Source organism: Bipolaris maydis (genome assembly GCF_028858645.1).
Source record: "Bipolaris maydis strain C4 unplaced genomic scaffold PSV08scaffold_10, whole genome shotgun sequence".
Classification (NCBI taxonomy): Eukaryota; Fungi; Ascomycota; class Dothideomycetes; order Pleosporales; family Pleosporaceae; genus Bipolaris; species Bipolaris maydis.
In genome coordinates, this window is record NW_027093866.1 from 136,118 (window position 1) to 161,181 (window position 25,064).

At 52.5% G+C, this 25,064-nt stretch overlaps 8 protein-coding genes across 8 annotated transcripts; 4 read left to right on the forward strand and 4 right to left on the reverse strand.

Annotated features, from left to right (window-relative positions):
- Positions 1–182: 182 nt before the first annotated feature.
- Positions 183–3,692, forward strand: PSV08DRAFT_205450 (fungal-specific transcription factor domain-containing protein; the record flags this gene model as incomplete). The annotated part of the gene is made up of 7 exons (XM_014217963.1): positions 183–365; positions 427–554; positions 647–1,026; positions 1,082–1,578; positions 1,635–1,810; positions 1,867–2,845; positions 2,891–3,692. 7 exons carry the CDS (start codon positions 183–185, stop codon positions 3,275–3,277), a joined length of 2,730 nt encoding a protein of 909 aa, XP_014073438.1. The 3' UTR covers positions 3,278–3,692.
- A 130-nt stretch (positions 3,693–3,822) lies between these two features.
- On the forward strand, positions 3,823–4,715 carry PSV08DRAFT_377191 (class II aldolase and Adducin N-terminal domain-containing protein; the record flags this gene model as incomplete). Its single annotated transcript, XM_014217919.1, has 2 exons — positions 3,823–3,964; positions 4,048–4,715. 2 exons carry the CDS (start codon positions 3,823–3,825, stop codon positions 4,713–4,715), a joined length of 810 nt encoding a protein of 269 aa, XP_014073394.1.
- Positions 4,716–5,204: 489 nt separating this feature from the next.
- PSV08DRAFT_226183 (Phox homologous domain-containing protein) lies at positions 5,205–6,356 on the forward strand (the record flags this gene model as incomplete). The annotated part of the gene is made up of 1 exon (XM_014217920.1): positions 5,205–6,356. The coding sequence occupies one exon, from the start codon at positions 5,205–5,207 to the stop codon at positions 6,354–6,356; it is 1,152 nt and encodes a 383-aa protein (XP_014073395.1).
- Positions 6,357–6,762: 406 nt separating this feature from the next.
- On the reverse strand, positions 6,763–8,407 carry PSV08DRAFT_410790 (Alpha/Beta hydrolase protein; the record flags this gene model as incomplete). Its single annotated transcript, XM_014217964.2, has 5 exons — positions 6,763–7,136; positions 7,199–7,270; positions 7,329–7,416; positions 7,479–7,829; positions 7,896–8,407. 5 exons carry the CDS (start codon positions 8,405–8,407, stop codon positions 6,822–6,824), a joined length of 1,338 nt encoding a protein of 445 aa, XP_014073439.1. The 3' UTR covers positions 6,763–6,821.
- Positions 8,408–9,319: 912 nt separating this feature from the next.
- Positions 9,320–10,736, reverse strand: PSV08DRAFT_5172 (calponin homology domain-containing protein). Its single transcript, XM_014217921.2, has 5 exons — positions 10,583–10,736; positions 10,400–10,471; positions 10,280–10,314; positions 10,147–10,224; positions 9,320–10,065 (listed from the first exon to the last, which is right to left on the reverse strand). Exons 1-5 carry the CDS (start codon positions 10,594–10,596, stop codon positions 9,533–9,535), a joined length of 732 nt encoding a protein of 243 aa, XP_014073396.1. The 5' UTR covers positions 10,597–10,736; the 3' UTR covers positions 9,320–9,532.
- Positions 10,737–14,146: 3,410 nt separating this feature from the next.
- Positions 14,147–15,836, forward strand: PSV08DRAFT_205460 (uncharacterized protein). The gene is made up of 3 exons (XM_014217912.2): positions 14,147–14,312; positions 14,366–14,701; positions 14,769–15,836. The coding sequence occupies exons 1-3, from the start codon at positions 14,267–14,269 to the stop codon at positions 15,689–15,691; spliced, it is 1,305 nt and encodes a 434-aa protein (XP_014073387.1). The 5' UTR covers positions 14,147–14,266; the 3' UTR covers positions 15,692–15,836.
- A 223-nt stretch (positions 15,837–16,059) lies between these two features.
- On the reverse strand, positions 16,060–17,346 carry PSV08DRAFT_377213 (uncharacterized protein; the record flags this gene model as incomplete). Its single annotated transcript, XM_014217965.2, has 2 exons — positions 16,060–17,020; positions 17,218–17,346. 2 exons carry the CDS (start codon positions 17,344–17,346, stop codon positions 16,325–16,327), a joined length of 825 nt encoding a protein of 274 aa, XP_014073440.1. The 3' UTR covers positions 16,060–16,324.
- A 166-nt stretch (positions 17,347–17,512) lies between these two features.
- On the reverse strand, positions 17,513–24,737 carry PSV08DRAFT_410794 (RNI-like protein). The gene is made up of 9 exons (XM_066093869.1): positions 24,421–24,737; positions 24,107–24,362; positions 22,761–24,045; positions 22,286–22,563; positions 20,711–21,213; positions 20,273–20,335; positions 20,102–20,131; positions 18,056–20,066; positions 17,513–18,022 (listed from the first exon to the last, which is right to left on the reverse strand). Exons 1-9 carry the CDS (start codon positions 24,619–24,621, stop codon positions 17,865–17,867), a joined length of 4,785 nt encoding a protein of 1,594 aa, XP_065948760.1. The 5' UTR covers positions 24,622–24,737; the 3' UTR covers positions 17,513–17,864.
- Between the last annotated feature and the right edge of the window lie 327 nt (positions 24,738–25,064).

Below are 25,064 nucleotides of genomic sequence, written 5' to 3' on the forward strand. Positions count from 1 at the left end.
ACGACAAAAAAAATACCAACCACCCACGACTTGTATTTCCTGACGATTGCAACCATCAATTCCCGTCCCTAGCGACACTGTTGCTGGCGCTGCCGCCTGCAGCCGCAGCCACACTCACTACCACTACTACGACCACGACCACCACGACCATTCACTGCTAATACCACCACCACCACCACGCCATGGACCCCTCCCACCCCGGCTTCTACGTCGGCGGCACTCCCATGATGAACGCCCAGCCGCCGCGCATCTTTGGCAGCGGCACCTTTGACGCCTCGCAGATGCCCTCGGGCAACATGTTTGCCCACGACGACTTGGACGACCACAATGATGGAAGCGATGCCAAAAGGCGCCGCATTGCACGGGTACGCAGCCACATGCACAGCTGGACGCGGCATCCCATGTTGGTGCTGACTGGTGCTGCAGGCATGCGACATGTGTCGCAAGAAGAAGATCAAGTGTGATGGCAAGATGCCTTCGTGTACACATTGCCAAAACTACAAGACCGAGTGCATATTCACCCAGGTCGAGAAGAAGCGACAGCCGCCAAAGGGGTGCGTTGTTCTCCTCTCCCTTGTGCTGCTGCTGCTGCTGCATTGCCCCCCCCCCCCCCCCTGCGACACGACAGCTAGCTGACTGTGCCCAGCGCCAAGTACATCGAGGGTCTCGAGAACCGCCTCGCGCGCATGGAGTCGCTCATGCGCCTCTCCGGTGTCCTCCCCGAAGACGACGACGGCAGCACAGACCTGGCCACGCTCGAGAAGCGTCTCGAGGCACGCGCCGGACGCTCGGCCACCCCCAGAACAAACAGCATTCACGAGCGGAGACCCTCCACAGTCCCCCAATCCGCCCCATCAACGGCCGGCGATGCACCCGCAAACACAGCCCTACCCAGCCCTACGAGTGGAACGGCTTCTCCCAGTCCCCAAGACCAACCTACCGAGGCAAAGGACAAGGACGAGGATGCCCTGGCCGAAATGATGTGCTCCTTGGTCACAAACAACTGCGGCGAGACAAGATATATTGGTACGTCTTGGCTCACAAAACATGCTTCCTCTTTAGTAATCACTAACCCGCACAGGTTCCTCATCTGGCTTCTCCATATTCTCGCCCAAGGGTATCCAATGGGTCAATGACAAGACAGGTGACAACTCATTCGGCGACATGATCTCCACAGCTGCCGTCGAGGACAACAAGTGGATACAATGGCGGCCAGACGTCTTCCAGGACATCTTCAAACGGCGCGTCTACAAGCAGTTACCACCCAAGCACGAAGCCTTGTCCCTCCTCAAGGATTACTTTGAAAACTTCAACTGCATGTTCCCTCTATTTCACGAACCCACCTTTATGCATCTGGTCGACAAACATTACTCCAAAGACCCCTATGAAGGCTCCGGCTGGTGGGCAAGTTTAAACGTAGCCTTGGCTTTTGCCCACCGACTACGCGTCATGAGCAATCTCGTGCCTGCAGAGGAGGACGAAAAGGCTTGGCAGTATCTCAAAAACGCAATGAGCGTCATGGTCGAGCTCACTATGCGCAACACTGACTTGCTCAGCGTGCAGGCTTTATTGGGAATCGTAAGCAGCTCAAAGCAAACCCAGTTCCTTGCATCCATCCGCCTAACACTGTACAGGGTCTCTTTTTGCTGGGAACGCCCAATCCCCAACCCACCTATTTCTTCGTTGCGACTGCCATGCGGTTAGCACACAGCATTGGCCTCCACAAGAAGGGCGCCAATTTCAGCCTCAACGCAGCAGAAGTTGAGCAGCGAAGGCGTGTCTTCTGGATTGCCTATATGCTTGACAAAGAGTGAGCCCCAGGCTTCATCCATCTATTCAGTTGTATACTTTACTGACCCTGCAAAGCATCTGTCTACGTTCTGGTAGACCCCCAGTGCAAGACGATGATGACATGAATGTCGAGCTACCAAGCGAGACGCCACCCGACAATATTGGCAACATCCCACTCGCTGATGGCAAGCGCACCATGAACCTCTTCCGTCTCATGGTTACCTTTGCCGTGATCCAAAGCAAAGTCTACAAGGGCCTGTACTCAGTCAGAGCTTCCAAGCAAACCGACGGCGAACTTCTCAACACCATTGGCGAGTTGGACAAGGAACTTGAAGCCTGGAAAGACAACATACCCCTCGAATTCCGCCCAGAACATGAAATCAAGGCATCGCACACACCCCTCATCCTCCAGGTTGCTGTGCTACATCTTGGTTATTACAACTGCTTAACTACCATTCACCGTATGAGTGTCCACCATGGATATTGGACCAGTCGACTCTCAAATTTTGCCATTCAAGGCTTGAATGCACGGCCCCTGAATCCCAGAGTCTTCATGTCGGCCCAGCTCTGTGTACAGGCTGCTCGTGCGTCCATTCACTTGCTCAAGTACATACCAAAGGGTGACCTGTCATGTGTTTGGCTCGTAATCTACTTCCCCGTCACGGCACTCGTCACGCTCTTTGCAAATATTCTCCAAAATCCACAGGATACCCGATCACGATCCGATCTCAAACTCATGAAGTTGGTTGTCAACTTCTTGAATATGCTCAATGACGACCAGGGAAGTGGCAGTGTGAAGCGCATGTGTACTATTTGCGCCGAATTTGAGCGAATTGCAGCCACGGTGTTAGAAAAAGCTGATCGCGAGCATGCGTCGCGGCGAAAGAGGAAACAAGGCGACAGCGAACAAGATGCACAAATTGAAGCCACGGCTGCCGAGTTACTCTCCACTGGCCGTAACAACCACTCATCACCGCAGCAGGCAACTACACCGCAAAACACCAATACATCCGAGGGCCTAATCTTTAACCCAGACTTCCACGGCTTCAATGAGGTATGTTTGGCCAACCTTTGCAAGACACAAAGCTAACATTTTCAGCCATTTCCCTTCTCGCCAAACTTTACCCATGCGTCATTGCAGCCTAACGTCCAAATGAACCAGTATGGCTCGCCTGGCATTACCGCACAAATACTGCAGCAACAGCAAAGTCTGCCCATGACAAATGGTGCTGATGTGAATGGCATAAGTTCCAATATCAATGCAATGGCTGCCATGGGCCAGTTTGAACAAAACTTCAACAACATCCCGCAAGATCTGTGGAAAATGCCCATGACACTTGAATGGGACTGGGCAGATATGACCGGCGGCTTCTCGAGTTACGAGGACGGTATAAGCACGAATGGTGTTCTTCCGGACTTTGCAAACAACACTGCACACGGAACGAGTGAATTCAACCAAAGTGCTATGAACGGCGGACGCCGATGATGGAATTTCTGACCCATTGTCACACAGACTTGCTTTTTTTAACCAACTGTACAACATGCACGATTACGTGGCCTATGTGGGTGTCACAAGGGCACTTCATCACGGCCAAGGAGCTGCTTGTTGGATCCTTTCAGGGATTTGTGCCAGCATGTTGTATTTTCCAACTGCACATAATACCACGGAAGCTCATGATACTAAAATTTCAAGTACCAAGTATTACAGGTTTTGTAATATACACAACACATCTATTGAGCTCGGCGCTTGTCCGCTGGTGGCTTGTGCGCGCGCCTACGCCGAGCGGAAACCAAGACGCGTGGTTTTCGTCGGCGCCATACTAGGGCGCGCCACCAAGGGCATAGTTGTAAGATCTTCAATGTACGGTTTCGTAGCTATGATGCTGCAGATTTCTTGCTCTGATCTACATATACTTGATTGTTTATCCTGTTCCAGGCTCGTCTCCTCTGTATAACTGCTGGTGTTTTCGACCTCCCTTGACCACAATTACTACTATTGTGCTGTTTGACACAGCTGTCAGTGAAAGCATCATGCTCAACATCACAGCCTTACTGTCCACCCTGATCACGGCAAATCATATCTTGTCGTACCACAATGTGCTTGATTCGTTTGGTCATGTCAGTGTCCGTAACCCCAAGACAAACACGACCTTTTTCATCGCATTACAGCTCGGTATATCAATATTTCGGTTTCCCGTGATGCGTCTCTACTTGCTTTCTTTTCGTTTGCGTTTACTTCTTCTCACACTTGCCTAGGCCCAGCGGTAGTCTCCGGCCCCTCAGACATTGGCGAGTATCTGATTTCGGATGGGTCGCCAGTAAAGGGCACAAAAGGTGGCTACGCGGAGCGATATATCCATAGCGAGATTCTCAAAAGATATCCCGACGTAAATGCCGTTGTACACAGCCACGCAGAGGACGTCCTTCCCTTCACCGTCATCGACACACCACTTGAGCCTGTCTACCACATGGCAGGTTTCCTTGGCACCTCGGTTCCCATATTCGACATTGAGAGCGCGTACCAAGAAACCGATGCACGCGACTTACTCGTTAACAGCCCTAGATTAGGTGCGGCACTCGCAAAAACCTTGGACGTCAATGAAACCCAACCCACCAGTCCAGCACACACCACGGTTCTGCAGCGCGGCCATGGTTTTGTCACCGTAGGAACGAGCATCGAGCAGGTCACGGATTTCGCCTACTATGCTGCCAGTAATGCTCGCGTTCAAACAAAGGCACTTTTATTGGCAAATACTGCGCAGGGTGCAGGTGGTGTAAAGTACTTGGGCGAGCGGGAAAGAAAGTCAACGGCGGAAATGAATTCTTGGATTGTTTTCAAGCCGTGGAAGCAGTGGGTGCGCGAGGTGGAGAGGAGCGGGAGATTTGTAAATGAGTTGGGGACGCCACCTACAGGTGAAGCGTAAACTGTGAACTACATATATACGGAAATTGCAGGGGTGAAATTGATTGTTTATATATATATATACCCAGGTTGATGCAATCAAATTGGGCAAAATCCAGGGTTCGTGATGCAGTCATGGTGTTGAGGTTTGGCCCACAGCGCACGTGGCGCTAGCGTGCTGCAGCTGCATCCAACGACGTCAACGCAGTTTCGCATCCCGGAATCTTGCGCCCGAATCGCCTTGCCTTTTATTTATTCCGTCCCACCGCGTTCCCTGTGCCACCGCTCTAGGCTGCAATCTACTGTGTATGAAGCCGTTCTCCTGAACACATACATCTAGTTCCCGCCCCTCCACCCCCTCCACAGATAACGACTATCGGCGCACGCGACCACATACAGCACTAGCGGCGTGATCGACTTGCGTGTGCCTAACTCAAGACCGCTTGTCGTCGGCGGTACCCGTTTGTTCCCTCTTGCTCCTCTCTCCCGCCTCGCCCACCTTTTGCCAGAAATGCCGTCACTCAAAATCTCCATTCCGGAGACGCACGAAGAGACTCCTGAGCACGGAAAAGCGTACACAGCCTACACCATCAAGATTGAGCATCCCTTTCCTCGCACGGCAACCACCACATCCAAACGCTACTCTGACTTTTGCGCTCTGGACAGCGCACTCCGCTCAGAAGTCGGCGCTGCACCACCCACTGCGTTGCCCCCTAAATCATGGCTCGGTGGTTTCCTTGGCATGGGCAGCACCAGCAGCTCGCCAGAAAACATTGAAAAGCGACGTGCAGGCCTCGAAGCCTACCTGCGCGCCATTGAGACGGCAGAAGACGGGCGGTGGCGCGTTTCTAAAGCGTACAAGACATTTCTGGGGCTGGGCGACAAAGATATCAGCAACGGGAAAAAGGCTAGCAACCTGCCTGGATCGCAGTTTGGCAAGGACAGAGTGAGAGATAGCTCGGACTGGCTAGACAAGCACGCAGAGCTCAAGAGCAACCTGCAAGACGCCCGGCGCTGGCTGACGAAGCGCGAACAAGCCACCGCCGCGACGGCGCAACACGAAGCCGCAGCAAACGCAAAGAAGAGCCTCGTCCGAGCCAGCACGCTCATCTCCGCCCTCGATGAAGGCCTCGCCCGCCTCAGCGGAACCAGCACCGACGAATGGAGCGGCGAGAAGCTCGGCCAAGGCGAGCTCCGCAGACGAAGAGACGTAGTCAGCGGTCTCCGCAAGGAGCGCGACGGCCTCGAATCCGTCCTCAACAGCATGGCCGTCAAAGCCGCAATGTCCGGCTCCGGCTCCTCGTCCACCCCCTCGACCTCGTCCGCCGCCGTCACAGAGTCGCAAAAAGCCGGCCTCTTCAAGGGCGCCGCTTCCGCTAAACCCTCGGCCCGCCGCGTTCTAGGCGCCCCGGCCCAGGAAACCGATCGAACCCGCGAGCTGGACAACCAAGGCGTGCTGCAGCTCCAGCAGCAGATTATCAGGGAACAAGATGAGGATCTTGTCGATTTAACCACAATCGTCCGCCGTATGAAGGAAATGGGCGTCCAGATTAATGCAGAGCTCGTCGAGCAGAATGCTATGCTCGGCTTGTTTGACGAGGATGTCCAACGTGTTGATGGTAAGATTAAGATTGCCAAGAAGAGGATTGAGAAGATTAGGTAGCCAGCAGGTTTACTGCATCCATGGTCGATTGGTTTTTGTCTTTTTTTTTTTTGCATTTTTGGGGGTGTGGGGAAAGGGTCTGCATGAACCACGCTTTTTGTGTGTGTGTGTGTGTGTGTGTTGATTATCACATGTATGGAGTTTTTTTTGTTGGTTTTTGGGTTAGCCAATGGCGTTTGTTTATGGGAAATAGGAGCATGGGATAACTAGGTTAATGTAATGAATGATACCCCTCTTTTTTTGGCTTTGACAATTATAAATGGTTGTGTAGGAGGGGGGGGTGGACTTGATGGCTTCTAAAGGGTGTTTTTTTTTATTTGCAAGTTTGCTGGAAGCATATGAAAAAATGAAAATGTTAATTTCCAACCAAAAAAAACCTTGACCACTATCAAAGAGTCCTCAAGCAATCAAAACGTATCGTGTATATTCAAACTGTCTAAGATATACTTACTCTCTTACAGTATCCTAATCAGTACCATCACCCAACCTCAGGGAACTCATATTTTTTGACCGAACCTGCACAATGTGGTCCACCGCCTCAATTAAATACGGCACAAACTTTGCCGGATTTTCAGTTGCAGGGAAATGGCCCAAGTCAGGCATGGACTTGTGCACTGCGCCCCGAATCTTGTCCGCCGTCTTTTGCGACATTTCGGGCGTGTTTGACCAGTCGTACTCGCCCGTCAGCATGTACACGGGGCAGCTCGCCGTGTCAATGGATGCAACGCGGGATCGGCCATCCCAGCCGCCAAAGTAGAAGTCGAGGTCGCCGTGGAAGATCTGGACAGAGATTAGCTACGTATCAGATAACCCCCAGGAAGCAAACTTGTAGATTTTCATACCCCGTAAGCTTGAGCACTATATGTATGCCATATCAGTTGTTTGTTCGCCTTGGGCGCAGTGGGAGACATCATCTAACAACACGTCAGCTCGCATGTTTTTTTTCTTGCTCAGACATGATCGTTTCCGTACGCCATAAACCCACTCCGGGTTGAACAATGACTGATTGACGTATGGAGAGCGATCATTCCATTGACGCTCCATGTTGAGATATTCTGATCTGTAATCATTATCAGTACGTGAAGTCTGTCACGTTCTTAATCTTTTTTTTCTTCTCCTTACCCTTGCAGAGGAATAGTACCGATTGCACCGACCTCTCTGTGACGAATAGCAACTGCAAGACAGACCTGACCAGCCATACTGGCACCACAAATAATCGGCCTGCGTAAACCCAATTTCTTGACAAAAGCAGCAATGATGCCCACGTAGCTGTCTTCAGTGTTTGTGTGTGCCGAGGCATTCTTTGTAGGGAAGCTGCGTCCATGACCGGGCAAGTCAAACGCAAACATGGTGCACTTTTTACGCATCCGTATATCGTTCATGACACCATGGTACTGTCGACTGTCGCTGCCGGCGGTATGCAAAAAGATGATATTTTGCTTGCCTTCGCCCGAGTATTCGTAAAAGACCTTGCTTTATCACCAAATTGCAACGTCAGTATGCTTTGTTTATACCGAGTTGCAAAGGAAGCCTGCGTACCACCGGCCCCAAACAGGAGCTTCGAGATATGTGTACTTTCCGGTAAGAAAGTCATTGTCGATTTCAGCCTGCTCTTCTTCGGCAAGTGGACCGCAATGGGCTTCGTGAATGAGCTCAAGGACGCGTCTCCATACATGAGTCCATTGCGCATAGGCCGTCTGGTCGCCCAGAACCTCGATGCCTTTTTGCTTGATGTTCATGCCAAACATGCCCCAGTAACTCTGGTAGGGCATGGCTGGGACTGGTTTAAAGTGCTGTTCCCATTGCTCAGGAAGTGCTGAAAGGGTGAAGAGGGCGTCCTTGGAAGAGCCATTGCTGACTTTTGCGTTGCCGTTGGTAACCGTGACAAGGAGCGTGTTGTCGGAGGCGCTTGACTTGATGCCAAACGTCACTGGCTTGTCAATGGCATCTGAAGTGACAAAAGCTCTCAGTTGGTCGTCAGATTCAAGGAGCTTGGGTAGCGTGTCTGAAGTTCCCTTCAAAGCTGCAGTCAGGTCAGACCAGTCAGCCATGGTGGTTCACGAGATATAATAAAGTCGCTGTAAATTCCAAGGACAAACAGAGCAGGAAAGGAGGACAGAGAAGGTGCACAGTGACAGCGTGCACTAGGTATATAACAACGCGTGAATCCCAGCATCACCCGCGCGGAGCTAGCTAGCTACTTACAGAGCTATAGGGAGGGGTAGTAGCCTGCAATGCGGGGTCGATGGTGCACACGTGGGTGTATATCTCGACTTCGCTCGTTATCGTCGCTGGTTTTGACCGGAATCGGACGACTGACTGGTGCCGCGTGTTTTGATGGGGAGGCGGACAATGCTGGGTCCTCTAGCGCAACCGGGTCGAGGTCAGAGGAGGTGGATACTTAGCAGTGACACGACAGTGCTGAGCTCAACTCATCTCGGCGGACCTCATCCCCGCCTCAACAGCACAGCGCCTACTGTTCACCTTGTTTCAACTCACCAGAATAAACCCAGCACCAAGCATTGAAACAGTACACCGAGTTAAAAAAAATGTTCAAAGAAGTGAGTATTATGAGACACCTGGTATGGGTGTGCGAGGCGCAGACTATACATGAGAAAAAAAAGAGATGGCGCTTGTTGTTGCGTCTAGTGAATTGCAAGGAATACGTGATTCGCATGTGCTACCGTCGACTGTCCACTCCCCATGCACCGAAATCTTATGCGACTCATAAACCTCATTTGAAAAAGTAGGAAGTAAACCCCCCAGAAAGTGGTATCCTCGCTCGCGCTTCCAAATGCAAACATGACTTTCCCATATCAGAGCGTGTTCTTCTCCAGAGACGCGGGAGACTCGGCAGACAAAGGAGATGACATGGATTCTAAAGAGTCGGTAGGCGTGAACAATCCAACAGATGCCGTGGATCCTGCAGATGCATACGATGAGGCAGATGACGGAGATCCCGTAAACATGGCGACTCTCAGCACTCCGCCGCCTTGGCGAGATCCAGTCGCGTCTACAGGGTCAGCACCTTTGGCGGGTCTATTGACTTTGACAGCTCCAGTAGCTCCAGTGGAGCCACACCCCCCAGACGCCTCCAACAACGCTTTAGCATCCAATATGACCTGTCTGAGTTCCTTCCGCATCTTGTCCGGGGCATCAGGAGGACCACCGCCCGGCTAGAACGTCTCCTCCTCGACACCCTCAGCCTCGGGTGGAATCTCAAAACCCTCCTCGGTTGAGTAGAGGATCGTCTGGATTTGCTTAAGCAGACCCTCGTCCTTCTCAAGCTCGGGGTCGGCCTCCATTGCTTGTTGGATCAAGAGCTCAATATCGCGAAGCTTGCTGAAGTAGAAATCACGCTCGCGCTCAAGGCCGGTGACGGTCTCCTTGAGTGCAGTGTTCTCCTCGCGCAGCGCAGCAGAGGCAGCTCCTCCTCCAGAGGCGAGAGGAGTACGTGTTCGGGGAGCGGCAGTGTTACTAGCAGCTGGTGCTCTTCGGGCGGTGGTGGCAGCGCGGGACGCGGGGGCGGCACCAGTGGAAATACCGCCTTGGCCCTTACGGCGAGCAACGGGGTCGTAATCGTGACCGGGGAAGTGCTGGTCCCAGTATTGCTTCACAAACTGGAGGAACTCGAGGTTGTCCTGCATCTTGCACTTGACCAATGACTCGACGCGGATGGGTTTGTCGATCTGGTGCTTGGCGAAGGTGTCTGGCTTGGTTAGCCATGGCAAAGACAGCGGGCAATCCGTCATCTACAGGTGGGATGACATGGTGCAGGCGTATGACATACTTTGTAATATCTTGAAGTTCTGCAGATATGCATACTCAGTATTGGCGTTGAATTTGACTCGGCTCATGGGTACATCATCTGCACATTGTTAGGATTAACGGCACTCCCGCGACAGGCAGATTGGGATCCCTACAGAATATGCTGTCAAAGACCTGGCATAGTGCTGCTCTGTACCGAACCATCAGTATATGCGCTTCCAAGTGTCCCGTTTCGAGTCCGTGGCGGCTCGATACATGGTGAGCGGGAGACGTACCCGGTACCGCATTGTTCGACCTTTGTGATGTTGAGCTGGAGAAGGTTGTTCAACCAGGCGACGAGTTCTTGCCTGCGCGCATGTTTCTGTCAGTTCGTGTTTGTCGTATGAGGCGACGTGCCCCCCTCCCCCCAGGGTGACGAGTGTCTGGCAGGAGCCTGAACCCCACTTGGACAGGCGTACCTTGATTCTCCCATGGCGTATATCTAAGTATGGTTGTCGGGGACAATGTTGTTGGATGATCGGCGATGGGCTAAGAGCATGCGAGGGTAAGGGGTGTGGAGGCTTGGAGATGGTTAGATGGTCGCCGTCGAGATTGCTGTTATTTGTTGATGCGCCCTCGCTCATCGGCCGCTCGACATTTTGGGCTGCTGCCCCACGACCCTTTTAGCGCCCTGTCGGTGCGTCTGGTCACGTGCATCCCCTTTCACCTTTGTCCCTTCATGTACGCTCGCAACCACGCATTTCTCTCAATACTCACGTGCGCAAGACCTCTGGAAAGCCTTTTCTGATGATATCTGTAACGCAGACTTGTAGTGTTATGTGCAGATAATATCTATATTCTTCAAGTATGGGTGTACATAGACATTGATCGCCAGTTCCGCTTGGATCACCTCCGCCTCGTGCACAGCATACTCTGCAAATTTGCTCCTCACCGTCTCTTGGTTGCCAGCCTTGGCATCCCCTGGATGGTTTGCATCGACACCTTCCCTCAGCTTAGAGTTTACGTCGAGGTCTGTATACTGGTCCACCACCCAGCGAAGACTCTCGGTCTGGTTGAGACCCTGCGTCTAAGCAACGATCGCATAATTGAGCTCTTGGATCCTAGAGTTGTAGTTTCCGAACTCAGTAGCGATGATTGATGCCTCCTACCGATACTTGAGCCTGGCTATCTGCATAGTCTCGGTCATGTCTACTGCTCGTATGACAGTCTTCGTCTTGGGGCTCCAAGTGGGCACAGCGTTGACTAGCTTGGCGAATGCAGCGATAATGTCTGCAATGTCCTTGTTCTGTTGTATAACATCATCAGTCTCCAAAGGTATGGTGATCACTACGGCTGATATCGCCTGCAACCACCCAGCCGGCTGATTCTTGTTGGCCATGCCCAACACCGAAATGCTTGAATGGGTCTAGCTGTTGATGTCGTAGCCCCAGGACCTGTGGTAGTTTTCCATCCCAATAGTCGCGACCAAATTTAAACTCGCTCATTTATGGGACCGAAGACACTGCCAGAGCTTGCTGGGTCAGCAGATCATTTTCGTGATGCTGTCACCAAAGAGCATCCCAAGTACACCGGATTGCACCGCTCGCGGCTATGGCCGAAAGGACTGTGACGACACTGTTAAAAGAATGAGAAACGCCCAAGGTGCCATGTCAGCAGCTCCAGACGCATCGCATCAGGGTAAGCCGGAAATAGGACGCTGGAGAGGTTGCCTCAGGGTAGACTGAAACCAGAAAAAAACTGAAATCATTCTGTGGACTGCGTCGGCGTTGCTCAGGTTGTGACAAACCCTAAATTTTGCCGGATGGGTAGCATGATGTCGTCGGCTGGATAAGAAAAAATCCTGTGAGGAGAACGGAGCGTTGTGGAATGCGTCTGATGGGATCGGAAGAAAGGCACGGTTCTTGTAAGTAGAATGCGATTGGTAGCAGTAGCGTGTAGTGTCACCGAACGCGACAGGAATGGCCGAGGCGAGGTTAAGTGTTCGCGTTATTTGCCGTCATCGTGGAAGAATACCAACGGTTGAGGAATCGATCCTGTTGCTGCGGGGTATTCGGCACCGTGGATTGTTTTTATGCAAGGATTTGTACTATGTACCTCATGGCATTGTGTGTTCCCTGCAGCACCGCCATACGAAAGTTAATTTCGGATGAATCTTCGCTACGACTCATGGCTAGCCCTGCAGTTGCGGTAAGCTTGTCAGTAACCAGCATATCCTAGTGTGCTTTCTTTCTAGACTTAGGCAGAAGCAAGTTGGCGAAAAAAAAGAAACTAGGTAGAAAAGAACCAATTACAAGAGAGCTTGAAATGGTCAAAGTGATCGACCATACTACTGAGATGCTGGTATGCATGTGAACATGCAAACTTGGTGTGGTAACATTCTTCCAGATCAAACGGCAACGCCAACCTTTTTCAAAAAAGCAAGAGAGGATTAGTCGGCGGACGTGGAAAAAGATACTTAGTTGGTTAGTTACATGCATGGATAGGTAGGTTTTCTAGACGAGGCGCACAGGTCAGGTGAGATGAAGCTATAGTTCCAAGGTGGTTGGATTAGTGATTAGTTTGTAGACAACGACTAGGACAACGGCGACAATCTGCCAGTGACAGCAATAATTCTAGGGCTGGCCGAGATAGGGCCGTCGATCATATGAGCTGAGGCGGTGCAACGCCCATTCGTCGATCCGGATGAAGAGCTCATAGCCGCAGTAGGGCCGTTTTCAAGCCAAGGTTGGCATGTACATGCGGAAGTGTGTAACAAGTACATGTTTGCGAAGAAAGAAGGCGTCAGAGGCGAGGTGACTTGTGCGCAAAAGCATATCTACGTGCCGAAACATTTTGCGCATTCATGGCGGAGGCGAGTGCAGCGAGCAGCTGCAGGGTGACGCGGCTCGAGAATCAAGATGGGCTTTTTACATGCAGACAGTGCTAAGGCCAGCATGTGTATAGCTGCACTTGGCTGGGTGGACGTTGAGATAGGGCAATCGGCCAAGCGTGCTGGGATGCCGATGGTGTTGAACGGGGACCGGACTTGGCGGTGCCAATGGGGGTGGCGGTTAGCAGGCAGACCGGAGAAGATCCGACGCCCGATGCAACGGGGAAGGGGTGAGGAAGAAAAGCAAGCTATTAGCACAGCAAAACGAGGGCTGGGGGTGTGGGTTGGCGAGTGTCTGGGGTTAAGGGAGCGGGAGTGCAAGACAGCGGGGGGGTGGTAGCACTTACTACGGACTTGAGGCAGTTAGGTTAGAGGCAGGAGAGGAGAGGAGAGGAGAGGAGAGGGCAGCCCTTGGCACGGACCAGGAACACCAAGAGCAGACGGCGGCGGCAGCCAGCGGCAGGTAGTGTGGTGTAGTGTACCCGTCTCAATCGGGAGCGGGAGACGACCGACGGTGACGACGGCGATGGTGATGATGATGATGACGATGATGATGATGATGATAGCGGTGGTGTTGTGAGGATGACGGCGATGCAAGAACGCGCGGAGTCGGTGACAAGAGAGGCGCAGCATGGCTGGCGGAGTGTCTGGCGACACGGCATCACGGCCAAGACGGCGTGGTAGTCATCCATCAGTCAGCCGCAAGCCCAAACCATCCCACGCCTCCTCGCTTCGCGCTGCTTCGGGCGTTTTCCTGGTTGCAAATGTCCAAAACACCCGCCCTCCCATTGGCCAGCCACCAATGCTTGCTTCTTTGGCCCTGCACGCGAGCCACCACGGCCAAGTCGCATGGTTCCTTTGACATGACGCGTACCGCCCACACGCTGCGAGCTGTCTTGTTTCTCTCCCCTCTACTTACACAGCCCGAGCACAAGCTCACGGGTCTCCGCAAAGCCGCCGTCCCCGGCCTGTATCCTCGAATCACAGCCAGACATGCGTACAACACCCGGAGCCTGCCCTATACCAAACCGCCCCAACACAGGGTGCAGAGCCTGAGAGCACATGCGTAGCCCCGTTCTTTTGTCAGCACTCCCTCTGGGCTTCTCTTTGTGTCCCAACCAGCCAGTCGTCTCATCAGTGATTATAAGCTCTTGGTTCACGCCCTCAAAGGCCACCACAAGACGATACTTCTCTTACCCGCTGCACACCTCCTCCATCCCCCGGGACCCCCTCTCTCATTGCTTCTTCCCATTCAGTTGCATCCTCCAAGATCATGAGAGGCTTTACAGGAGCTTCAGCCTTTGGCCTCGCCGCATTGGGTTCGTACTTGCCCATGACCATTCACCTCGACAATCAGACTAACCCACCCCAGCATCTCTCGCCTCTGCTCAAGTCGCCAATGTCTGCCCATCCACCGGAGTTTGCTTCAAGCTAAACATTCCCCAAGACACGGCTTCTTCTGGCACAGGCGACATCTTCTTCCAGATCCAAGCACCAAGCAGCTATGAGTGGGTAGCACTTGGCCAGGGACGTGCCATGGCCAACTCCAACATATTCGTTGTATACACATCCGCAAGTGGAAACAACGTCACTCTCTCACCCCGACAAACCTCCAGCTATGCACCCCCAACCCCCAACAGCAATGCTCAGGTCACATTACTCGAGGGCTCGGGTGTATCAAATGGCGTCATGACTGCCAACGTAAAGTGTAAGTCACAATATCAGAATATGCTCATGTCAACCCAAAGTGTCTTGTTTGCTAACAGTAGATATAGGCTCAAACTGCAACAGCTGGTCAGGAGGTACCATGGACTTCAAGTCCTCAAGCGGCAACTGGATCTACGCCTTCCAGAACTCTGGCGGACCCAAGAACACCGACGACACTTCGGCCCAGATCGACCAGCATTCCGGCCACAGCGTCTTCAACTGGGACTTTGCTCAAGCCAAGGGCGGATCCAGCGTCAACCCCCTCATCGCCACCACATCAACTGGCACCACGTCCGACTCTGGCAACACGAACACCAACTCTGGCAACACGAACACCAACTCTGGCATCACAACCATCACCGCCACTGGCGCCATCACCAACCGCCGCGAAAAGCTCATTGCCCACGGCGTCCTCTCTTCCCTTGCGTTTGTTATTTTTTTCCCTACTGGCGCCATCGCCATTCGCCTCGTCTCCATGACCGGCATGGTCTGGATTCACGGCGCATTCCAGGTCTTTGGCTACATGACCTACATTGCCGGTGCCGGTCTCGGTATCCACCTCGCCAGCGGCTTCAACCAGACCGGGGCCTACCACGCCATCATCGGTATGATCCTCCTTGCTGTTGTCTTCTTCATGCCCATTCTCGGATACATGCACCACCTTTTCTTCAAGAAGGTCCAGAGCCGCACCATCTGGTCGCACGCTCACATCTGGATCGGTCGTATCTTCATCACTCTTGGTATTCTCAACGGTGGCTTTGGACTCAAACTGGCCCAATGCGCCAACAGGAGCTCGCGCGCTGGTCAAATCGTCTACGGTGTTGTTGCCGGTCTCGTCTGGTTGGCATGGGTTGGTGCCATTATCATTGGTGAGAAGAAGAGGACCAGCTCGCTTACCGCGTCTGCATCCAAGCTCGCCGACGAGAGGGCCAACTCCGATGGCACTGCTGTTGATGTCAATGGTCATTATGGCAACAAGCAGCAACAGTAAGAGATGGACGACTAGTCACTGTCTAATACAGTATGCGTTGAGAATTTGATACGATATGCGAGGAACACCTGGCGTAAATGATACAAGCTATAGAGTGCTTATAATACAAGATTCATCTTGACAATCTTCACAGTCTTGACATTTTCCAACGTTTCTCTACCTCCGTGATGCCAAGGAACCTAATAACTACTTACTGGTACTAGCTCGAGACATTTGATACTTTTTTTTCTTTCACCCTCCAACTATCCACTACCCTTTGTCACTTCTTCTTCCCAACATTTCAAATAACCATCTCCAACAAAATTTGTTTGCACACAGTCATTCCTGCTCGAAACATGTTTGTCGCCCAGACATAGATGATATCACAACTTCCCCATGCATTATGTACACATCTCTACCAGTGATATGCCTGATGACATCTAGATCAAAAAAAAAACACCGCAACAACTCGTCCTCAGTTTTTGAGTCGCCAACGTCCCCCACCCCCCTTTTTTTTTCACAAACGCAAAAAACATCATAACTTCATCTCCGTGCCCGAATCAGCCCAAACCACACGATCTATCTTCCCCATAGAACCTCTTAACGCACGATCCTCACACCATCATGCTCGCCCCCATTCAATCATTCAGTCATTCACACACCCCGCCGAATTCCCCCCAAACCACCAAGCACCTTGCTCGCAGCCGCACTAACCTTGAGCACATCCCTGTACGTCAAGCTAACCCTCACACCCCTGCTACTCGTGCCTCCCATGTCCTCGAGCACCGCCTTGTCACCCAGCAAATCCCAATTCGCCACGCTCGCCCCATCCAGGCCCTCGTCTGTTTCGCGCTCCGCAATCCCATGCATGACATGCCGGTATGCAGAGCCCGTCGTGACGAGCAGTGATCGCGGTTCCTGGAAGATGCGGGTCGGAAGCGCGGTAACGCTCGGAGTGGGAGCGGGGGCCTTCTTGGCTTCGTCATGACTTTGCTGGGCATCATTACTGGTGTTTACGTCGTCGTCGTCTGCCGAGGCCGACGAGGGCTTGGCTAGTATGTCCAGACACAAAGGCGCGCCGAGACTGACTGTTGCAACTACAGGTGCGTACGCGTCGCCGTCTTCATGGGGCATGATGCCTTGGCCGGGCTTGTACTCGTTGACCAGAACATGGTTTGGCTGTTGGTGCGGCGTGTGATCGAAGATACTCAAATCCTTGAACCGGTCTATAATAGGTGTTGTCAGGTAGACGGGCAACGGAGAGGCCAGCAGCGTGTTGTTTTTAGTTAGTGTAGACGGAATCGCTTGGAGGCGACGGTGAGACAGGTACGTCCATCGCTGAGCTGGGATCTGAACACGAGTCAGTACTTACAGATTTTGTTGAGGATATCGGGTGATGAGCATGCACAAGAAAAGTGGACTTTTGGGGGGGGGGGGGGGGGGGGGTGGGTACGTATGTTTGCGGGGTAATGATAATGCCAATTGATGTCACCACTGGATTCTCTCCCCCGCTTACAGAAAATGGCTTGGAACTGACCGGAACTGACCTTTTGTAGAATCGACGTTTCCTCTTCAACACTAATGAAGTTGGGAATATAATAAAAGTCCGGCGGGAGACCAGCGATGCGGAATGCATCGAGGCCTAGCTTTGCATTGGAATACTCCGAGCCTGTCATTTTGGGTGAGCTAGCCTTGAACAGTTAGTGGAGCGGAAATCTTGGTATAGGATTCCGCGGTTGCTGGTTGACTAAAGTCGAGGACGCGTAGACGAGGTACGTAGTCGGAATGTATCGCACCACTACCGTAACTTCACTAGTACCTCACGTGATTTACAGGACAGGGTTGGTCTCCAAATCATGGTATAATCAGGCTAGACAGCTCCAAAATAATAATCCAAACCTGTAGTCTATTGTTGAAATTGAACGTTGCACCCGTGCAATCAATCCAGTAGCGGCTCAAGCTCGCAGACATCTTCGTTGCTTGCGCCACAAATCTAAATCATCTAAACTCCAAGCAATGCATATAGTTAATAGGAATGGAAAAATCCCCAGACTCCTTGTGCAAAAAAACCTACAGTCATTTGTGTAAAGGTTGCAACATGTCCTTGATCGATCTAACAACCGAGTCCGATCGGTTGTAGTCTCAGACCAAAAAAAAATTGCTTCCCCCAAACAGTGAACTTCAAACACATCATTCACATCACAGTGCAACCACCAGGGCCACTTCGTGCACGCCGGCGACGACCGATGCCTGTCGCACCTGCGCCACCTTCTTCTTCATCAGCATGCATCATTTGCGCTTCTCGCGCGCGCCTCCTCCGCCGCCTCGCTCCCGCACCACCAACACCAGCTTCTTCATTCATCATCATCCAATCGGCCCACTTACGTTCCAGACGTGCAGCAGCGGTAAAGTCGCCTCGCAAGACGCGCTTGGTGTGTTCTTCAACCGTCGGTTGCCAGTTGTGAAAGCACTTGAGCTTGATAATCTCACGTGGATACGTCGGAGTTTTGGAAGCCGATCGGGAGGAAGGACGGGTGATTTCTGCGTTTCGGGAAAGGACTTCGCGAACACCGGTCCAGGTCACGTTGGAACAATCGTAGGCCTCGATGCGGAGACCCACTTCGGGGCGCTCTGAATGTGCAAGGCCACGGCCGCTCTTGTTACGATTATGCAATCCAGAGGCAGCTTCGGCCAGGACAAGATCAGAAATGCGTGTATTGTCCATCTCCAGTGAAGCGAGTCGAGGGCACGCCTTGAGAACAGGGAGCATACCGGAATCACCTAGGTTCTCGCAATATGAAATGCACAGATGCTTCAAGTGCGGTGCACATGGCGACTCAGCAAGAGTTTTCAGGACTTCGTTCGTCAGCGCGTCAATCTCCTCGATATCCAGGTGGGTGAGAACCGGGAGGGTGGGCAGTAAGCTTTGCAAGCCATCGTCGGTCAATCCTCCACACTTGGAGACTTGAAGACCCTCTAGGAATGGGACATTGTTGACCAAGGTCTTTAGGCCTGTGTCGGTGATGCTGCGACAGCGGGTAAGGTTCAAGTGCTTAAATCTCCTAGGCGGGACAATTGGCCGATCGGTGAGAATGTCAATCTCTTGATCCACACCTTCAATCAAAGCAGCCAGTGATTCGTCACTAAGGCTATCACAGTTCTTCAAGTCAAGCCTTTCCAGCGTGTTCCGTTTGAACAGCTCGGCCATGAGATCGACATCGTCCCAACCTCTTACCTCACCAGCCCTAATATCCCGTAGTTTCGGGCATCCTTCGACTACCTTCTTGAGGCCTCGGTTATCAATGTTGTTGCACCATGAGATGTTGAGAACCTCGACCCTGGGACAGTGCCCACCGAGAATCTTCATGGCTGCATTCGTCGCGCCTGCCAGACCAGATAGGTTGACGTGTACGAGGCGGCTGTTTTGAAGTAAGAAACAATGAATCGACGCGCGGTCAATTCGACAACCTTGGAGTGAAAAGTTCTCCAAGTTCTGGCAAGACTCGATGAAGCCGTCTTTGCCCCAGTGTTCCCTCAGCTGGACACAGCCTCGCAGATTCAAGTCCTTGACAAAAGGGCCGGCCGATGTGATGATATTGACCAGAGCATTGGCTGAAATGTCGCGGTAAAACTTGGTGGTATCAAGGTCGCTCCAGAGCTGGCCGTCAAAGCACATGGCATACCATGATTTACAGACACGCGAACAGCGCACAACCTCCTTTGGCTCGAGGTATCGAAGAATCTGTATACGGATCTCGGCGGGCATTTGCTGCCAAAAGTTGAAGTTGGCGCGTTTTTGTACCTTGCGGACGGGGCGCGAAAAATAATCGCTCTCAGCCTCGAGCCCGTCTCTGGTAAAGGGCCGGCGGGAGGAAGGCAGAGGGACCGACGACGGCGTCTCGGGCGTCTTCATGCGTAGACGGGTTCTCTCGTCCCAGAATGGCGTGCCAGGAGGGCTGTTGGCGACCGAAGTAGGAGCGGTTGAAAAGCCGTTGGATAGCTCGGACGAGTACGAGCTGCCAAATGAAGTACCATAGGGCGAGCCTGGCGAGGCCAGGGAGACACAGGACATTGAAGCCTTGCCTCCGCTTCTCAGGCTTTGTGAGCGGGCCCTACCAAAGCCGGCGAGGCTTGGAGAGGAGCCCATGCGATGAAGTCCATTGAGCAGGCGCTGCCTCCCTTTCGGCTTGGGCTGCTCCATGGCCATGGGTTCCGTGGGAGGAATGCTGGGTATTGTCTGTATGTCGTTGTGGTCGACGACGACGGCATCGATGGAGACTGGTTCCATGGCGGGCGCGTCAACAAGGGATACACGCTGGCCAGCGAGGCAGAGGCTTGAAGAAAAGGGAAAAAATAGGAGCGAGCTGAAGCCGGCCCGGTGGTTGGGCAGGCTGGGCTGTTTTTGATGGGCGTGGATGGCGGAATGCTGACTAGGGGGGACTGGAAGGGTCCCGCCACCGTCTAGAAAGGCGGGGGAAGCTGGCCCGTGTATGGCGGGCGTGTCTTATCCGGCTTATCGCAGGTGCACGTCCACCGACCTGCGAGCCGCCCCAAGCCCGATTGGCCCAGTCCACGTGCACAGCCCACATGCCACCAGTGCACCTCCGATGGGGGGCATTTGGTCGCTTGACCCCCCAACCCACCGTCGCGTGAGCATAACATGGCCTTGATGACTCCCATGGCTGTGCAATATCCTGGGACACCACTGTCTCTATTCCAATTTGATCCGAGGCCGCAGTTCCCATCTGCCCAACATCCAATCCCCCCTCGGCCCTGCGGATGGTAGCGTTATGCAGGGTCTCTCCTTCTCTTGGCAACCAGGCCAAGGTAGAGTAGATTGTGTCTCTGCAGCCGCACATTGCGTGGTTTTATGCGTCTGGACAAATAGAGGCGTGTCGTTTCTGGCTATCCGCACAGTGCAAGTCTTGGTACGTAGTAGGTTGCAACGGCTTGTTTCTTACAAGATACCGGCATGCAGATCAACTTACTGCAGGACACACACACACTGGTAAAACCAACTAAACCCTACGCTGCACCGACCTTCTCCTTCAACTGCGCCAAAAACCTGCCGTGTGTTCCTCGCCAATTATCCTCGCATTTTCCCTTGACTGTATTCACAAGCATTCGGTTCGCCTTGATCTCCACATCCTCGACTAAACTCCACTCCCCCTCCTCTTCTTCATTGGTTCCTTTGTCTACTTCGCCTAAACTCTCTGTCCTCAAGCACCTCCAGGTAGTCTTCTGCGTCAGTCCCAATGGTGCCTTGATGAGCCATAGTATTCCATCGTCCAGATCTGTCATATGTGCTTCAAATGTCACTTTTGTGTCCCACAATCCAGCTGGAAGCGCGTTCATATGGTCCGTGATCTTATATATCTTAGCCTCCGGTGTAGCCGGGTCTGACGGCAGGGTCTCGTGCGAGGCATATTCGGGGTCGAGGCGAATGAGCAGTTCGTGGTTGTGAAGCTGTTCCACGGCTTGTGCATAGCTTATTGAGCGCGGGAGATGTGTCACGTTGCGAAGCGTCGCCGTAGTATTTAGAGCTGAACTCGTAAGCACAATCACAAAGCGTTGTGAGCAGACAACTTACAAAACATGGCAGAGTTTTTTTTTAAGGGATGGCTTAGATGTGCGATATGTGCTTGTTGAGAGTAATTTGGTAGGCGGGTGTAAGTATGTATTGTGGCTGTTCTACGTATGCCTCGAAGACTAGCTCAGCTGTGCACCAGGCTAGTTGATGGTCTTATTTGTCGAGAAGTGCTTATGATCTGGTAAAAATAAATACACGGAGGCAAATCCGACACTGATTAGACACAGTGAGGTAGGACCGTGTTGATGCTTCAATGGTTTCATGGGCAACAAGCAACCTGTCTCGACATGTCCCGACGGCAATACTGCAACACTCCAAGATGACATCAGTATGCACTCGAAACACGACTCGTATACATGGACACTTAGCGGCCACTGCGGAGGGCCGTGAGATTTCAGAGTCTGCTAAGCTTTGCAAGCTCTGTAAGCTTTTCAACACCAGCCTGCCACATGGAGTGTGGCTGCTCGGAGCGGCGGATTGCGCTGAACGCGATCGGAGCCCGCGGGAAAATGGTGCATGGGTGCACTGACGTTGCGCGTCAGGCCTACCAAACTCCACTATTATGATAAGAAGAACACAAGGAGCTACAAATGAGGCCAATATTCTTCGAGAGAAAAAAAATCAATTCCATTCTTCTGCACAGGCACTTCACAATATGGATAATATACTCACACAAAAAATGCCTGCAGGCATGGTGGTTGCTCAGACTGTAGGCATTACAGCGAGCATGTTCTTATTCGGTAAACTGCCCCTCCCCTGGATATATCCCATGCGGGCATGATAAACCTTGGAAATAATGAGACTGAACCAAAGTACAGGAAGTAACACATGTCTCTCCCTTGTCGGTATACACACGGCCATGGAAGCGCCTGCTCCCCTTGCCGTCAAGCAATGGTACTCAATCTTTACCCGAGGCGGAGCAATTGCCCGCCCACTTGCTATCCTTTCGGCTCTGGCAACGGGTTATGTTGCTTACAACCGTGCGTTGCTTGGAGATTCTACCTGTAGGACCTAGATGGACTGACACAATCCAACAGAAGACCCCAGTTCGACCGCTTTCCGTCTGAACCTTGCTTCTACTATTCTTCTCCCCAGTATTGTACCTTTTACACTGCTCGTAATTGCGCCCACAAATGCAAAGCTCATGGCTAAGAGAGATGAGCTTGAATCTGCCTCACTGGAAGACAAAGCTGTCGAGGCAAATGCTGCCCAGGGCGAGACGGTGCATGAGCTGATGGATCGGTGGGCCACGCTCAATATGGCGAGAACGTTGTTGGTAGGCGTGGGCGCTGCATGTACTGTGCTTGCGGCAGCGAGCAAGAGAGAGGTCGTGAAATTTGGGAGCATGGCCATCAAGAGCGGAGCAAACAGGTTGTAGAAAGATAATGAAAAAGTAGACAAATGACAAGACTCGGATAATTGGGACATGGGTTTAGAAACCAAATCAAATTCATGCCTACGTGGATATTCTCTCGCACATCTCACAAGCCGTATACAAACGTAATTCTATCGTCGCCTTCTCGAGTAGGCCTTGCAGCTCGCTCGAGCCAACCTGTAAGCCAGTTTAGCAGTCTGATTGATTTGGTTACAGCAGCGGCTCTTTGAAGCCACTGACCCTGTTGTGGTGACGGTCCTCTGCCTTCAAGCCTCTCCAATTCAATCTCATCTTCGGTCCACTCGCGCAGGATCATGCTGCGTGCCTTGTTCTCCCTTTTGAGTCTTATGTACAACAAGACATAACCCGTAGCTGAGAGTGCTACGCAAAATAGCGTCCACCAAAGAGGTACAATGTAACCGTCATCAGCATACTCTGGCTTGAATAGAAGAGCTGAGATGACACCGGCCATATTCCCCCAGCCATTGATGCCGAGAAGCATTGCGCGTTTGCCTGGCGAAGGTGTATTACCGGATATCCAGGCAACCGTGAGCGGAGATGCTACGTAAGTACCTGAGAGGAGAATGACGAGGGCTACATAGCGAGGTATTACCCATGAAATCGGGAACAATACGACCAAGACCAATCCCAAAGCCATGATGAACAAGCCAGCAAGGACCGGTTTGAGCCGTATGCGCTGCTTATCGCTGTATGTAGCAAACAAGTAGAGTGTGATAGCGCCGCAGAAATGGGGTGGTACAGTAAGCAGATTGACCAAGGCGGGATCCTTGTTCTCTGTCAACGGAGCGAGGACCAGTGGAAGGAAGATAGAAAAGGCATAGACCGGAACGGCAGCAAGAATGTTGCATACCAAGATATGCCAGATCTTGGTGTTGAAGATTGCAGATACTACATCCTGGGGCGTGAGCCCACGGTCATCGATGAGCTGTTGTGCCTGCGCATTTGCCGCAGCCGAGCGCTTCGTGGGTTGCAAAAGATCACGAGATTCGTCGTCTTCGTGCCCTTCCTCCGCATCCAAATCGTCTTTGCGTGTTTCATCTGACGAATTTTGTATATCTCTGTCCTGGATAACGCGTGTGCAGGCGTACTTGCGCTCCTCGGGTGCAAGGAACCAGGCCGTGTCTGCGCTATGTGGTAACCAGAAGTATCCAGCAATAGCGACAACTACGGTGAGGCATCCTTCCAGGAGAAAAAGTACCTGCCATGGCTTATATCCCGTCTTTGCATCCTGGCGATCGGCTCCAAACTGCGAGAATACCAGGTAGCTTAGCAGCCCTCCCAGAGCACCGCCCACGGCTGCCTGGCCGTAGAAAAACGACAAGCGTCTCCCAAACTCGAAGCGCGTGTAGAAGAGGGACAGGTATGTAACGGTAACGGGATAGAAGCCGGCTAAGCATAATGTCAGCTCCTGTTGTTTGCGGGGCGCACGGGGTGGAATGAGCCCAGGTACCTTCGAGGGCACCAATGAGTATGCGCAAAGCGTACAGCTGCCACTTATGTCGTATCCATGCATGCAGGGCAGTGGAAATACCCCATGCAAGCATGCATGACGGTACCCAAAGTACCATGCCAAATCTCCTTCCCAGGGCAGCGCCAAGCGGCTGTAGACTGACGAAGAAGGCAAAGAAGAGAGCGACGGCCGTGTTCAGCGCGTCCTTGTTCAGTCCAACATCTTCGGTAAAGTGGGCAGACTCTGCGTTTCCAATCTAGTTGGATATCAGTAAGTGGTGTTTGTGGTGGTTGTGTACACTCATGGAAGCATACATTCGTCTTGTCGAGCGCGTTGAAGAGGAAGAAGAGGGCTAGAAAGGGAAGCAGGAGAAAGTCAAGCTTGAGAAGAGTTCTCTTGTGTAGACGCGACTCTATCGCGGGCTGGTCGTCTTGTGGCTCATCCGTCGACATTGCGCTGGCTGTCGCTCGTGAAGCAGGAGCCTCGGTGAGCTCGTATGCCTCGTCGTCGGGCATTCTGTCGGCTGCCAAGATGAGAACCACGCGGACACATCACAGGGCCCACAGCATCGGTGAACGTCCATACAACCTTGAACAAGAAGGTAGGCAGAGAGTCGAGCCATGCTGCGCTTGCGGCGCAAGGCCGTAAGACGGCACTTTTAGACAGTCAAGGCCGGTTTTATTGCCGGCGCTGGGCCCTGGTCACTGGCATGACGTTGTCGATTGGGTGGAGTGCCATTCATTCAGCCGCCCTCTCGTCCAACGGAAACACTCGGATATCTGCCGACAGCATCCAGTCAGATGTCGGTGATAATGATGGACCCCTGCACGTGTACCGCTATCGCTCGTTTGGCGGTTCACCATCTATCAACACCGTCTCAGCCGTTTGGATTGGAGCGAAGGTGTGGTGGATGTACTGAGAACAACGCCCAAGAAGGGAAGGCGCCCCACTGTTATCG